Here is a 16257-nt window from a genome sequence, read left to right on the forward strand (position 1 = left end):
GTGTGTCCCTGAGTGCACTGTGCCTGAGATGTCCCATAAGGTTCTTAGAGGCTGGCACACGTTGCATGTGAAGACTCTTGTAAGTGGGATGTATGTGGCCAGTGCCCATGGAACATGCCCTGAGAGGTTGGTGCTCTGTGTAAAACATGAAAGCTTATTTGAAGCAAACAGTGAAATGAGTCCCCAAGTACCTGATCTGATGTCTCTGCGTTTAGTTTCCATGCAACAGGTAGTAAAGCAAGCTAAATATTAATGAGGTGGGAAGTGCAATGAATAATGTCAGCATGGAATAATCCCCTTAATAGTCAACTCACCACTGTGTAGTGAGAATTTCATCTTGACTCCTGTGTTGTAGTTGAGAGGCAGTGAGTTGCTCTCAACTTTTGAATAGACCTCACTGAGCTGGTGTGATTCTGCCACATGTACCCATCATTACCCATGTTGGTCAAGCCCCTATAAGATTTCACCCTCGGCTTTGACAATTTCTAGTCTACTCAGAAACCCTATCTTTTGTTTAGCAGCTTGAATAGTCAATTAAGAAACATTCAAAGAAAGTAATCTAACAGGAAAATCAAGGAGAGAAAACACACCTATACTTGCAACATGAGTTTCAAGATTTCTCCGCAGCTTCATGGCATGTTTGGATAAGAGTTCACATCATTCTGTTGTAGGAGTGCGCATAGAATCACAAGTGGGACTTATTTGTACAATGTGACCTCAAAGTAATGGAAACGCTTGAGTGAATGCTAACATGAATAATTTAGGTATTACATGTGCATTTAGTACTCCTCTTGTGGTTTCTTCAGGGGATTTACTCCGTTAAGGTTATTAGCACTGCAAACTAACAGGCTTTAATTCTGGTGGTCAGCTAGTTTTCAGTTTTGATCATCGCTGGAATTGATAGGACTAGTGGGGAGTGGTGTGTTGCAGTCTGTACAAAATATAGCTGCCAGCAGCAGCAGCCCTTTGAGCCCACTCCACCATTCAATATGATCTTGGCTGATCCTCTATCTCAATGCCACATTCCTGCTTTCTCACCATACAAGATGCACTGGAGCAACTCCCAACAAGGTTCATCAGTATCTCAAACCTGTGGCCTCTAATACTGCAAGGATACGTGGTAACACCCCTCACCTACCATGTATTCCAGGTGATGGGGAATACACTGATTCCATCTCTGACACTGGTTTTTAAAACAGGAGAAAATGAGGATTGCAGATGCTGGAGAGTCAGAGTTGAAAAGTCTGGCGCTAGAAAAGCACAGCAGGTCACGCAGCATCCACGAAGCAAGAGAGTTGATGTTTCGGGCATAAGCCCTTCATCAGGAATATGGAGGGGGAAGGGGGTTGTGAGAGAGAGATAAGTTATTCATGTTAGCGTTCACTCAAGCATTTCCATTAATTCGAGGTCACACAGAATCATACATGGGCTTTATCTGTACTATGAGTAGGCTTGCACTCCTACGACAGAATGGCGTCAATTCCTATTTAAACTTATCATGAAGCTGCAGAGAAATTTTGCAACTCACTTTTGAAGTATGTGTTTCCTCTCTTCTTTTTTCCTTTTATATCACTTTTTTTCTTTGAATACTCAATTCAGAAACATTTAAACTGCTAAACAAAAGATGGGGCTTCTTAATGGACTAGAAAGTATCAAAGTCTAGAGTGGAATCTTATAGGGGCTTGACCAACATGGGTAATGGTGGGTAAATGTGGCAGGATCACACCAGCTCAGTGAGGTCTATTCTAGAGTCAGGAGCAACCCCCACCTCCCTATTTATCTCTCAGCCCCCTTCCCCTTCCACTTGCCTTGTGAAGGGCTTATGCCCAAAACGTCAACTCTCCTGCTCCTTGGATGCTGCCTGAGCTGCTGTGCTTTTCCAGCACCACACTTTTTTTTTTCAACATTAAAACAAAATCCTGACACTCTGTACCCAACAGTACTGGAGGAGTACCTACCCAGCACTGCACTGGTTCAAGCAGACCAACCTTCTCGAGGGCAATATATTTTGGTCCTGCCAGGATTAGCCTCTCATTCCAACTACAGATGTTTAAAACAAATCACCATGGACACATCTCAAACACCTGTCCATCCATGATACTGGGTAGAAAAACATTACTATATCTTACAGGGCTTGTGGTCTTCCAATACTGACCAAAGGCCCATGAGAAGAGGGAACACTTATTTGGGCAATTTCATCAATAAAGACTCTGTCACAGCTCCAACTCCCACTTTTGTAAGGCAGAACTGAATTGGTCAGAAAAATAGTGATCAAATGCAGGCTGAGGGGTGACCTTATAGAGGTTTACAAAATCATGAGGGGCATAGATAGGATAAATAGACAGTCTTTTCCCTGGGGTCGGGGAGTCCAGAACTAGAGGGCATAGGTTGAGGGTGAGAGGGGAAAGATATAAAAGAGACTTACGGGGCAACTTTTTCACGCAGAGGGTGGTACGTGTATGGAATGAGCTGCCAGAGGAAGTGGTGGAGGCTGGTACAATTGCAACATTTAAGAGGCATTTGGATGGGTATATGAATAGGAAGGGTTTGGAGGGATATGGGCCGGGTGCTGGCAGGTGGGACTAGATTGGGTTGGGATATCTGATCGGCATGGATGAGTTGGACCGAAGGGTCTGTTTCCATGCTGTACATCTCTATGAATCTATGACTCTATAACTCTATAACTGGGTTCAGGTGATTGGATATATTGGAACAATTCAAGGAAATTTAAAAGCCAATTTTAACCAAACAAAGAAAACAATGTACAGAAAAGTCCCACTTCAAGTGTTCTGCCTCACACTCTTTCCTTCAGCCAGAAAATTCAGATTCTGTCTCCCTCTGCCAGCCAGTGTTTGCTAGCTGACAAAAGCTGTACAAGGTGTTGAAGGTGTTATGTAAGGGCTGATCATGAAAACTAAATGAGCAACATGATTGAGTGCCTTGCAGATGGTCTGAGGACCCCTGAAAGGTTTGATTTTAATGTTTATTAAAGTAAAGCAGTGTTTGTTGAGGTGAATGCAGTTCCATTTTAGCGAAGTTCAAACCATCTGTTGCTGTTAATTCTGAAACAAAAACAGAAGATGTTGGAGAAACTCAGCAGATCAGGCAGCATCTGCAGAGAGAACAATCGAGTTAATTCTTCAAGTCCAATGAGAATTTGTCAGAACACTGTTAAATCTGTTCCTACCAACGAGTGACCAGGAGTTTGTGCCAAAATTAGACCGAAACAAAGGCATCTGGATAGATTCATTCAAATATTAAATCATCACTCATCCTTACTTTTCTGACTTTGGTTTCTAGTGTGTGTGCCATCCCTGTTCCTCACTATCAGCAGAGTCCTTGACCACAATTCTGTCTGGAATTCTTGATCTCTCCTGCCCTGACATCTCCTCCTTTTGGCCATGTCTTCCCTTACGTCTACAAATGGGCTTCCTCCTCCCTAACTCTATAATCTCCTCCAGCAACCTCTCCCGATCCCAACCTCAGCAAGATACCTGCTGGACCTCCCTGATTTCAGGCCTGTCTAAGCACCAACAATTTCAATCCCTCCTTAAATGGCCACGGCCCTATGCTTTGGAATTCCTGCACCTAAATGTCTCCAATTCCCTTTTCTCCTTGAGGATGGTCATTAAAACCTTCTTATAACCAAGCATCTGATCATTGTTCCAATATCTCCAAGTGGATTATTGTCAAATTTGTTTTTTACAATGAGCCTAAAGTGTCTTGCCTGTTTTTATTATGTTAAAGGTGCTGGAGAAATATTTAACTTGTTATTGTTTCAGTTTTAATGTTCATGAAAATGAAATAGAAGGCCCTGGGATGGCTGACATCAAAATACCAAAATTTATGTGTATGTTGTTTATCGTCTATCTTTAAAGATTTACCACAATTTTGGCTTTAACATCTGTCAATATGTTAAGAAAAGTGAAATGTGTTTTTGTCCTAGCTCCTGCAGTAGGACTTCTTTAGTGAGTGAGATATTCCACTATTCCAGGCATTCCTGCATTTGGGATCAGTATGAGTAGAATCGCCTCCATCAGGGATACAGTTTCAGAGAAGGAGAGAAATCCGTGTTACTCAGAGACGAACACATTTTTAACCTTTTTGGTTAGAGTATTTTCTAAATTTGGAGTTGAATTCTGGTCAGACTATGACATTGTTAATACCCTGCTCACACAGAATCAGAAAAGAAATTTTGTTCTTTTCCAACAATAACATGATAGAAGAGATTTAATCCATTCCACAACATGCTTATTTTTAAAGTTTGTTCATAGGATGTCTATTTCATTGGCTGGGCCAATATTTTATTGCTCATGAACTGAATGGCTTGCTAGGGCCATGTCAGTGGGCAGTGAAGAGTCAGTCATATTGCTATGGGTCTGGAGACCTACCTGGAATCACACATTGGCCACACTAGTTCAGGATAATCGATCCTGCCTCTAAAGGGCATTAGTGAACCAGTAAGGCTTTTACAACAGGGGTTCCCAGATTTTCACTGATTTCCATGGTATGATTTGAAACCATTTCCCCTGAGTATTGTGCAGGAGCAAATTACTGCTCTCGCCATGGATGCTGTCTGATCTACAGTGATCTCCATCATTTGTTGTTTTCCCCTGGGCATTAGTGTGCGTCTCTGGATTACTAGTCCAGTGACAATGTTACAATGCTGCTCCCACCACCACCTCCCCAACTCTGGTTCCATCATTTAAATCTCATTATAAACAATGAAATTGGGGAAAACTACAGGTAAGAGAGGCCATTTGGCTCATTGTGCCCAGACAAACTCATTGAAAGTGCTTTACAGTTAGTCCATTGCACTCCCCTAAGGAAATGCTGCCTACATTTGGATGGAAACATGGGACTTCTCTGCCATTATTTTTAATGGCAAATCCCGAAAGTAGTGATCGGCCGAGAGGAAATTGATGGAATGTCTTTTTGACTGTTTTTCCTTCCCTGTCTACTGGAGTTACACCAGAGGGCTGGAGGTGTGTCAACAGGAAAAGCTCTGTACATATATAGCGTGCCATTTTTACTGGCCGAGATAGCACACTCCACATCATCTTATGGATAATAAGTTCCAGCTGTCACGTTTTGGTTAGAGGACAGACAATCTTAAAGAGAAAGATCAGACATTAATGCTAGTTGCTTCAGAGTTACAGGCTGAAAATTACAAGTACTGGTATGGTCTTCGCCATCTAGCTAAACAGTCATTAAACTCTAAATGACCTGAGCCTATGTTTACTTAATAACAATTGTCTTTGTCTCCTTAAAGGAGCATGGTCATAAAATAGTATATTGCATGGTATAACACTCTTGTCTTTATATTCATTCAACTTGCAAGAAACAGGGCATTTCTGAAATTATTGTATTATCTTAAGTTCCTTTATCCTCTTGTTATCATTAAAAGAAGGAACTGGCTTTGAACTAAGATTAACTGTGTTAACATATTTGGCCTTTCTGGCTCCCCCCACCATAACCCTGGTGGGAACAAAGTGGAATGGCTGCACACTGGAGCAAAGCTTTGGTGTCTGAGGATCATACTGTGGAGTCACCAATGGCTGAAGCTTCTACCCATCCAAAACTAGATCATTGATGTCAAGGGCATCAGGGCCAGATCATGAGAACGTGAAAGCCTGGAAGTCCCCTTATTCTTGTCCTCCACTCGGGGACCACTAAACTTGATGAAAGGAGGAAGATAAGCCTGTGGATTGGGAGTAATGGAGCACCCTCAACCGTTCAGAATTACGGAGAAAGCGAGGACTGCAGATGCTGGCGATCAGAGTCGAAAAGTGTGTTGCTGGAAAAGCACAGCAAGTCAGGCAGCATCCAAGGAGCAGGAAAATTGACATTTTCGGGGCTTTATGCCCAAAACTTTGATTCTCCTACTCCTTGGATGCTGCCTGACCTGCTGTGCTTTTCCAGTACCACACTTTTGAATTCACATATATCTATGTGGCACCTTTCACAACCTCTAGAATGTCCCAAAGCCTTGTAGAGTTAAGAATTGCTCAGAATTATGGCCTAAACGTCTGAAGACAAAGGTAGTAATTTTGCTCAATCATTTCATAGGGATTTGCCAGGGCTAATACTAACTATTCAGCTGACACCCTTCCCTTCAGGCAATTGCTGTTTTGGCCACTGTGTGGTACACATCCATACTTCTCCAGATGCCCAGCAGTGATTAGCATGTAAAGGGGACTTTCCCAAACCATGGATTTTGGCACAGGCTGAGTGGCCGAGATCCTTAAAGACGGCTGAGTGACTGCTGAGATCCGGTCCATGTGCTTCAAAGCCGTTTAATGATTTTTGTTGCTCTGCAGGTCATTCTTGTCAGCCTGACCCATGCCAAAATGGAGGCACATGCCTGGCTGGTGTCTCTTCAGATCCCTACTACTGCATCTGCATGGATGGATTCACTGGGAAAGATTGCAACGAGGTAGAGCAAGGTAAGAACCCTGAGGAGGACATTGACTAGCATGACCGATGCTAAGGTTTGAGCTGTTTATTTTCTTGTCTCATATGTCTGCATGATTGTTATCTACCCTTTCCCACTTTATTGGTTGAACAACTTTTATGGTTCTGGAGCTTTATATAGAAGCAAAGCAAGCAAAATTGGATTGAAATTCAGGAACTAATTGACCGCAAATAACATATCAAATGTAGCAACAGTAGATCACTGCCCATTGTCCCAAACTTGGCCTCATTCCCAATGGCTTCTCTTGAGCACAATTTACTAGAGAAAGAACACATTCAAATCATTGAATAGTGAAGTTACACATGCAGCTGTTCACCAGGGATCTCTGATAGTAAAATCATTTGTTAAATTTTCATTTTATAAACTACTCCATTGCTATTGAGATTGGGAAGAAAGAAAGACTTATATCTATGTGGCGCCTTTCACAACCTCCTGGATGTCCCAAAGCTCTGTAGAGTTAATTAAGTACTTGTTGAGGTATCATCACTGTGGAACATTTGTATTGCTGCAGGTCAGTCATGGCTTTAATGCAAATATGATTCTAGGTGAAAGGCTATTCTTGTCTCTGTTATGTACTGTCTCTCAGTAAAATGTTATTTCCCTCTCACTGCTGAACATTGTCAGGTAACATCTAAACCTTCCAGCAAAATCCTTTTCAGCCAAGGTTAAATGCAAGAGAAAGGCCATTAAAATAAAATAGATACATTTCTATTATAACTTCAGCGGGTACCGAGGTGTTTTACAGCAAATAAAATACTATCGAGGTACAGTTAATGTTGAAATGCCACAACCTATTTGCGCACAGCAAGCCCCCACAACCAGTAACGTGATAGATGGTCTTTTTTTTTGTAGCTTTTGGTTGAGATATAAATGTTGGCCAAGATTCCAGAAAGAACATCCTGGCTCTCCCTTCACTCTAGTGAGAGGACCCCTCTTAGGTTTTACTGCCAAATAAAGTGTCAGTCAACACCTTCTCGGGAACAACTGAGAATCAGCACCAATGAGAGGCGTCTCGAAATAGAATCATTTTATTATATAACTTCTGAGTCAGGTCCATGGTGAGATTCTGTCTACTCTGCAAGTCTATCATTATTCTATCCTTGGCTGTTACAATGTGTACAGGAATTGGAGTGGCTTAATAATAGCAGAAAGCACAGTTTCAGTAGGACAGACAAAGGCAGGTAAACTAAACATTTTGCACTTTATACAGGAATTAGTTAGATGATGCGTTGCGAGATAGGAAGCCGTTGATTCAGATGGGTGGGTTAAACTTTGACCTAGAAGTGGTTCTTATTAGTACTTTCCTGTGGCTTGAGGTAAAGGTTTTGCACAAGTGTATAAACAAATATGTTCTGACTTTTTTTGGTCAAAAGTCCATTTTGTGAATATAACTAATTCCAAGCCTCATTTTCACAGTTATACTCTTGAAGTTGTTAACTTGATGTCTGGGTTGACAGAACTTGGGGCTAATATTAATTGGAACAATCTGGAACTGAGCAGGATAGTTACGTGACCTCCTTTTGTGCTGTCAAATGTGATGATTTGTGAAAGGAAGAAATAACACATCTTTTCCTGTGCTCAAGACATCTCAAATTACATTACAATAAAGCCAGTAAGAAGGTTGAAATACTGTTTGATTGATTTGTCACTCAGTAATTCTCTCTGATTGTAAGTGGCCAGTGAATCTCTGTTGTTCCTGTGGTGTAAAGGTGAGGGAGCAATGTTGATCAGGACACTACCAGAGCACCCTGATCTTCTTACATAGAGTCAGACGAATCTATTACCATTTATCCCTGTGACCGTCAGCATCTTTAGGAAAGGAGAACAAACCTCACAAGCAAAAGGCTCAATTCAATCTCATTGAAATGAATCTAATTCTGACAGGGCTGGACGGACTAGATGCAGAGGTCATGTCTCCCTTGGCCTGGAGATCCTAGTCAAGGGGTCACTGTCTCAGGATACATAGTAGATCATTTTGGACTGAGATAAGGAAATGTAATCTGAAAATGTTGAACAGCGGGAGGGAGAGACAAGACACTAGAGGGCTATGTACAATTAGAGTCATAGAGATGTACAGCATGGAAACAGACCCTTCAGTCCAACATGTCCATGCTGACCAGATATCCCAACCCAATCTAGTCCCACCTGCCAGCACCCGGCCCATGTCCCTCCAATTCCTATGTGAATATTCACATACACATCCAAATGTTTCTTAAGTGTTGCAATTGTACCACACCCTCTGGCAGCCCATTCCATACACGTACCACCCTCTGCATGAAAAGACCCCTTAGGTCTCTCTTATATCTTTCCCCTCTCGCCCTAAACCTATGCCCTCTAGTTCTGGACTCCCCAACCACAGGGAAAAGACTTTGTCTATTTATCCTATCCAGGCCCGTCAGAATTTTGCAAACCTCTATAAGGTCACCCCTTAGCCTCCGACGCTCCAGGGAAAACAGCCCCAGCCTGTTTAGTCTCTCCCCGTAGCTCCGATCCTCCAACCCTGGCAACATTCTTGCAAATCTTTTCTGAACCATTTCAAGTTTCACAACATCTTTGCAATAGGAAGGAGAGCAGAACTGCATGCAATATTGCAACAGTGGCCTAACCAATGCCCTGTACAGCCGCAACATGATCTCTCAACTCCTGTACTTAATACTCTGACCAATAAAGGAAAGCATACCAAACGCCTCCTTCACTATCCTATCTACCTGCGACTCCACTTTCAAGGAGCTATGAACCTGCACTCCAAGGTCTCTTTGTTCAGCAACACTCCCTAGGACCTTACCATTAAGTGTATAAGTCCTGCTAAGATTTGCTTTTCCAAAATGCAGCACCTCGCATTTATCTGAATTAAACTCCACTTCTCAGCCCAAATTGTGGCAGGGATAACCCTTGACTTGGTGAACCTGTGGAATTCTCTGTAATAAGAGGCTGTGGAGGTGATATCACTAGATTTAAGAAAGAAAGGGAGAGGGCAGGAGTTTGGCATTGAGATAAAGGATCAGCCATGATTATATTAAATGGCAGAGCAGGCTTGATGGGCCAAATGGCCTATTTCTGCTTGTATTTCTCTGTTTCCAGAAAACATTGAACCAGTAACCAAGATGGACTTGCCATTTTTTAATAAGCATTTTCTTTTGATGTTAGCTCAGTTGTTACCATCTGTTCCTTTTAGATTTTCCCTGTCTGTCTCTGAGCAAAACATTAGGAGCTTGAAGAATTACATTGAGGATTCAATCACAGGAGAGTGCACAGAGATTGGGCACTTCTGCAAAGTCATTGCTTTTTACCTTGAACATAGCTGTACCCAGGAAGTTCCTTCACATCACTTCCTGTGGTCCATGAAATAATTGTGCAACTATGTTTCTTTTCCCTCCTTCCTAGCGTAACATTATACTTTTTAATAAAATTTATTGATGCAATCAAAACAGGAAGTGGTGCAGAGAAACGTACGGGGTACACGTTGGAAGACATAAGGTATAACGATGTCACTAGATACTCCAAACCCTCAGGTAAGCTGCCTGGGATTTCTGACAACAGAAGCAATGCTGTTGGACAGAAATTCAAAGCTTGACCATGCTTCAGGTCACAGATCTTCAAGAGCCTTGTGCGGGGTACAAAGCCATTCTCAAACTCTCTCGTAGAAGATGCCAGACTTCTTTTTCTCTTCTCTTTAGTCTGTCTCAATGATCTGTTTGGCAATTTTTGTTTTTTGTAGCTGCTGCTTTGTGCGTGTGTGTGCACTGACCGCTTGGGCTGCTGCACTCCCTTCCTATTCTCCAGGCTGTATTTGAATGCTAGCTGCCAGTGTGGCGATACGGGCAAATGCTAGGCACGCTTCACAAATTGGCGGGCTGGCTCTGACTCCTGCCTCCTCGCCCTTCCACACTCTGAGTGAAATGCATCCCAGGGAGATGTTTCAGCTCTGGAGCTGACTCGTTGAAAGCGAGCTTCCTATTCCTTTTTGCCTGCATTGTGTGAGCAGAGTGCTTTCCACGGTGAAGCAGAGAGCTAGGCTTACTGCAGCCTAGAACCTGCATCGTTCTACATGACAATTATGTCTAATCACTGGCAGATGCTTGCACCCTGGCAAATCATTGTCTGCTTGTCTTTTAAGTTGCTACTTTGCATTGAGAGACCATACCTGTTCTGGAAATATGTTACTGTTACTTTGTAGCTAAGAAAGGAATGTCTTTGTCTTGGTGATCCTCAAATTATACATGATTTGGAGATGCCGGTGTTGGACTGAGGTGTACAAAGTTTAAAAATCACACAACACCAGATTATAGTCCAACAGGTTTAATTGGAAGCACTAGCTTTCGCTCCTTCTTCAGGTGGTTGTGGAGGACACAATTGTAAGGCACAGAATTTATAGCAAAAGTTCACACTGTGATGTAACTGAAATTGTACATTGAAAAATACCTTGATTGTTTGTGGAATCTTTCATCTGTTCGAATACCATGATAGTCTCACTTCTTTCACATGTAAATCACAAAACTTTTTTTTTTAAAAAGTTACATTCTCAGGTTAACTGTAACAATTGGCGTTAGCCTTCACCAATTATTACAGTTAAAGTCCGAATGTAACTTTTAAAAAAACATTTTGTGATTTACATATGAAAGAAGTGAGACTATCATGGTATCCGAACAGATGAAAGATTCCACAAACAATCAAGGTATTTTCAATGTATAATTTCAGTTACATCACACTGTAAACTTTTGCTATAAATTCTGTGTCTTATTATTGTGTCCTCCACAACCACCTGATGAAGGAGCGAAAGCTAGTGCTTCCAATTAAACCTGTTGGACTATAACCTGTTGTTGTGTGATTTTTAACTCAAATTATACTGTTTTGTTCTTCCTCGCCTGACCCACAGCATAGTCTATAAGAACATTCTTTAGGTGTGGCCTTTTTACTCTCTATCTACATCAGTTTAGGCCAATTGTATTTTTATTCATTGTCCATAGACCCATTTCTCAGTTGATGGGGATTGAGCGTCATCATTTATCTCCTTTCCTAACTAGTTTCCAGTGCTGATTTTAGACAGACAAGCCCCATGAGGGAAATCATCACCAGTTCCTTGCTGTGAGGATCCAGGCCACTTGAACTTCGTAAAATAGTTTGTCTCTAACCCCTGGACAAAATTGGCAGGAGTGCTCGCATGACAGGAGGGTGGGTGGTGGGAATAGGGGTCAGAGAGTTGAAGCAAATGCTCCCTCAGCAAAGTAAGTCACACAGAGCTGGGAGTGGGGAGGGTTTGGTTAAACTGATTGCAGGGTGGGAGTTCACAGATTAACAACTTCGGTCAATGGAAATACAAGTTCTCTGTTTTAAACCTAAGAAGATAACTCCAGGCCAACCAAAAACTGACCGAGCCAGTTTAAAAGCAGAGACTGTATGCGAACCTTGCATTTTGGATTTAAATTGCAGAAAGAGATGCAACATTTTGATATTTTATGAAGCTCTGGTTCATCAGTTAGTGCTATGTTGTGCAGGGTAGTGAAGTCACAGGTAGACAGGGTAGTGAATAAGACTTTTGGTACACTTTCCTTTATGGGTCAGCGCATTGAGTATTGGAGCTGGGAGGTGATGTTGCGGCTGTACAGGACATTAGTTTGGCCAATTCTAGAATACTGCATTCAATTCTGGTCTCCCCTGCTATAGGAAAGATGTTGTTAAACTTGAAAAGTTGCAGATAAGATACACAAGGATGTTGTCAGAGTTTGAGGGAAAGAATGAACAGATTGGGGCTATTTTCCCTGAAGCATTGGAGGCTGAGAGGTGATTTTGTAGAGGTTTATAAGATCATGAGCGGCATGGCTGGGATGAATACACACGGTCTTTTTCCCAGGGTAGGGGAGTCCAAAACTAAAGGGCATAGGTTTAAAGTGACAGGGGAAAAATATATAAAAGGTGCCGAAGGAGTAGGTTTTTTCAGGCAGTAGGTGATGCATGTATGGAATGAGCTGCTAGAGGACGTGGTGGAGGCTGGTACAATTACAGCATTTAAAAGGCGTTTCGATGGGTATATGAATAGGAAGGGTTTAGAGAGATATGAGCCAGATGCTAGTAAACTGGACTGGATCTACTTAGGATGTTTGGTCGACACAGATGGGTTGAACCTAAGGGTCTGTTTCCATGCTGTACAGCTCTATGACTCTAAAAAAACCTGAAGTTAACATTAGCAAAGATGTGGTACCATTGTGTGTACCATCTTGTTGTTGTTTTAATCACTTGTTCACAGAGTACCCACATGGGTTAAAACTGTTACCGTCACTGATCCCTATCACCACCCAGTTCTGGTTTGTTACTAAAGGCCAGGGGAGGAACGAATAACCTTCCTGGTTTGCACAAGTCACTGGGTTCTGTGTAGAGTCATCGAAGAACTGAAGGAGCAAATCCATTGCCTGGGAGATCCCTCTGAGCTGTTCATATTCTGATACCATTGCCCTGCAACTTCGATTTCTTCCCTTACTGACCTGCAACTGGGACCACGGAAGGAGAGAATGGTCAATGTAAACTAATCTCAACAGCAGTCATATGTTTACACAAACACACTGCCAAAGCTAGTGTTTTGCCACTGGCACATGTCACTGAAACAGAACAGAGCAGGTTAAACTTTTAAAGGACAGAAAGTTTTGGAATTTGCACCTACAATAACTGATAAAAATGGTTTCTCCTTTTTATATTTATAAGGCATTTTTACACTTCGAATGGAGCTCTGGCAAACCCTATCGTCTGTTGTTTGGAAACTTAATAGAAACACCAAATATATGTTTATGTAGCTACTTTGTGTGGTCAACCATCCCGAGATGTTTTACAGGAGTGCTATCAAGCAAAATTCAAAGAGGTTTTAGGCAGGCAACTGAAAATGGGCAGTTACTATGTTTTGAGGAGTGTTTCATTGGGAGAAAAGACGAGAGAAATGGAGAGTTTTAAGGAGGGAATTGCAGAACTGACATTACAAGCTAAACGCAATATGTCTATAATTTGAGGGGCTTGTGGTGAGGCAGATCCAGAAAACATTTTGTGTTGTTTGGTAGGAAAGTAACCAAGAAGGATCATGACCAACAGGACTGCTAGGACGTGCCTGATCCAACGTGGTTATGAGGATGGGATCTGTAATAGCGCTACACGAGAAGAGAGTTACTATTTCTAGAAGTCTAATTTAAAAGGCTGTGGGGGAAGACTGAGTGCAGTTGGGACTATGGTGTTTGAATGATCTTGGTTTGTCAGTTGCTACCATGACATCTGAACAGGCTCTTAGATTTTAGCACTTGTCTATTCCTGTCCAAATCAATTGCCCAAATTATCAATGATTAAGATTCTGGTTGGATAGTTCCAGTAGGAAACCTGACATCTGCATTCAAAATTAGGAGAGAGTGATGACTGCAGATACTGGAGAGTCAGAGTCAAAGTGTGCTGCTGGAAAAGCACAGCAGGTCAGGCAGCATCCGAGGAGCAGGAGAGTCGATATTTCGGGAATTGGGAATGTCTAGCATTCAGAGTTGTCAACCAGCAACTGACTTGAATCCTACAACAAAGTGTTTGTGGTCTAGAATATTTTACTTCACCTGGCAGTCTGGTTGACCTGGGTGGTAAACTCCAGGCTACCAATTTAAATGGTAACTTTTCTCACACATAGTTATTCCTTTGTTACATTGCAGGGCCTTGTCACCCTAACCCATGTCAAAATGGTGGCCTGTGTGAGTTGATGTCACGTAGAGGAGATGTCTTTGGTGAATACGTCTGCAAGTGTCCAACTGGCTTTCAGGGCATTCATTGCCAAACAAGTAAGTTGAAATGTTTTACAAGTATTTGGGAATTATTATCTGTGAAGAATTCATGGATATTAAATTATTGGTATGGTGTGCGATAGCCCTTGGGATCCACAATGTCAACCTCTAGTGTCAGAAAAACAGACCCTAATTTTAATAAATTCTCCCTCATTTCCTCATCAAAAGGACAAATACATTATTTACAAGGCAGTCATGTAATCTGGGAGGTTGCATTTTCTTGTTGCATTTACTGGGCTCTGGTCTGTGATGAAATTTGAACCATTTTTAGAGATTAGTATCTTTAAACTTAACCGAGAGCCTAGCTGGGTGTGAATTTGAGTTACTGAATCTTTACTGAATTTTAGGTCTAAAAGCTGATGACATGCTTTTTTTTTCTAGCAATTGTTCATAAGCCTTTGAAAGTATTTCTTATGTTCTGTATTATTATTGACTATTCCTGTAGGCTTCCTCTAGCAGGGCACTCCTTTGGCTTAAAGGGAAATAAATTGTGTATCCAACACTAAAAAAATTCAGTTCCGTCAATTAAATGGTCTTTAGAACATGCATTATCTCTGCAAATATGAAAGACTGTTCCTGCAACTAAAGTCTGAGTGTGATAGCCTTGACCCCTGGACTAGGTCAGAGTGATTAATGTGTCTCCTGACAGCCCCCATGGTATCAATGGCTAGCCAGCAAGCAATTCACTAAAGTGAGAAGCCGCTATCGCTCAGGGCTTGGATCTCATCCCAGAAATGTTTCCGTGAAGAACCAGACAGCTGACTTGCTTCAAACAGACATAAAGGGGAGATTGTTCTCCATTGCTGTTTCTAAAATTTTCAATCATATTACAATTTCTCATGGTGAACCGAATGCTGAAAACTGTTGGCTTCCACAAGTATGTTGACAATACCTAGTTTTATTTCAACCACAAAATTATAGAGTTATCAAATAATACAGCTCAGAAGGAGGATATTTGGCCCATTGTTTCCGTCTGGATTTAGGATGTGTGATTAAGGAAGCCTTGACAAGTTGCTTCAGTACATCCACCGTTGCGGTGGTGTGTGGATCGTGAAGAGAATGGATCTTTTAATGTAGTCAAAGATGTTACATAATTATCAGTTGCAGATTTAATTGCTTAATAGTTATAAAGTATTTACGAATTAACGTGTAGCTTCTTCCCTCAAACTGTATTGAGACCAATATTGCAGGACATCATGACTGGATCTGAACTGGAGTTGGCAAACACAAGCCTAGCATGACTTGAACTTCAATGGGGATGGACTGAACAATGTGAAACCTTGATTTAGATATTAAATTATCCAACTCCAGCCACGTTTGTCAATGGGAAAGACATTGTCTCTGTCACGGTGACAATAGCAATAGATTTGTACAAATCGTTTTTCACAACCTCAAGATATCCCAGAAATTTGATTACCAATGAAATACATTTTGAAGTGGATTCAATATTGCAATGCAGGAAACGTGGCAGCCAGTAATGTGGTGGGACTTTCTATACTCAGGTGAGATGGATTGATATCTCATGGAGACATCCAATATTTCAGCACTGCCTCAGTACTGCACTAGAGAGTTGGATCAGATTTGTGCACAAGGGCTGAAATTTGCTGGCTCCATGTGGTGGGATTGAAAGCAATGGTGGGGTTGGTATGTTACCTACATTTGCCGTGACACAGCTCCGCATTGGTGTTGCACTGCTGAAGAGATTTCTCACTTAGGAGTTTGCTTGTGGTAAATTTGCTCAGTCAGTCCAATTTGCTGGTAAGTACAAGTTTGCATTCCATTTTGACTATATGACATTGGGTTCCCAGGCCACAATAAAAGTCATCCAAGTCTCTAAAGTGGGTTTTGATTACAGTGTCTTCACCATTCAGAGATGATTGCTTCAAATTAAAGCACATTGTGCCATCTTATGTAGAGTCACTTTGCAGCCTCTGGGCTCTCTGTTTTTACTACATAAGTTAATTTTCACTGATGCTAAGGTTTATT

The 16257-nt window shown here is 41.7% G+C and overlaps 1 protein-coding gene across 4 annotated transcripts in view; it reads left to right on the forward strand.

The window, feature by feature from the left end:
- Window positions 1-16257, forward strand: part of LOC140469009 (lactadherin-like) — a 92935-nt gene that overhangs the window by 29832 nt on the left and 46846 nt on the right. For 2 of the 4 annotated variants that reach the window (XM_072565184.1, XM_072565185.1), the window contains exons 2-4: window positions 6321-6446; window positions 9907-9987; window positions 14143-14268. In XM_072565184.1, coding sequence (XP_072421285.1) covers window positions 6321-6446; window positions 9907-9987; window positions 14143-14268 — 333 coding nt within the window. The remainder of the gene's footprint in view (window positions 1-6320; window positions 6447-9906; window positions 9988-14142; window positions 14269-16257) is intronic. The other 2 variants (XM_072565186.1, XM_072565187.1) reach the window with 1 other exon arrangement.

The sequence above is a fragment of the Chiloscyllium punctatum genome, chromosome 48 (assembly GCF_047496795.1).
Source record: "Chiloscyllium punctatum isolate Juve2018m chromosome 48, sChiPun1.3, whole genome shotgun sequence".
Lineage (NCBI taxonomy): Eukaryota > Metazoa > Chordata > Chondrichthyes > Orectolobiformes > Hemiscylliidae > Chiloscyllium > Chiloscyllium punctatum.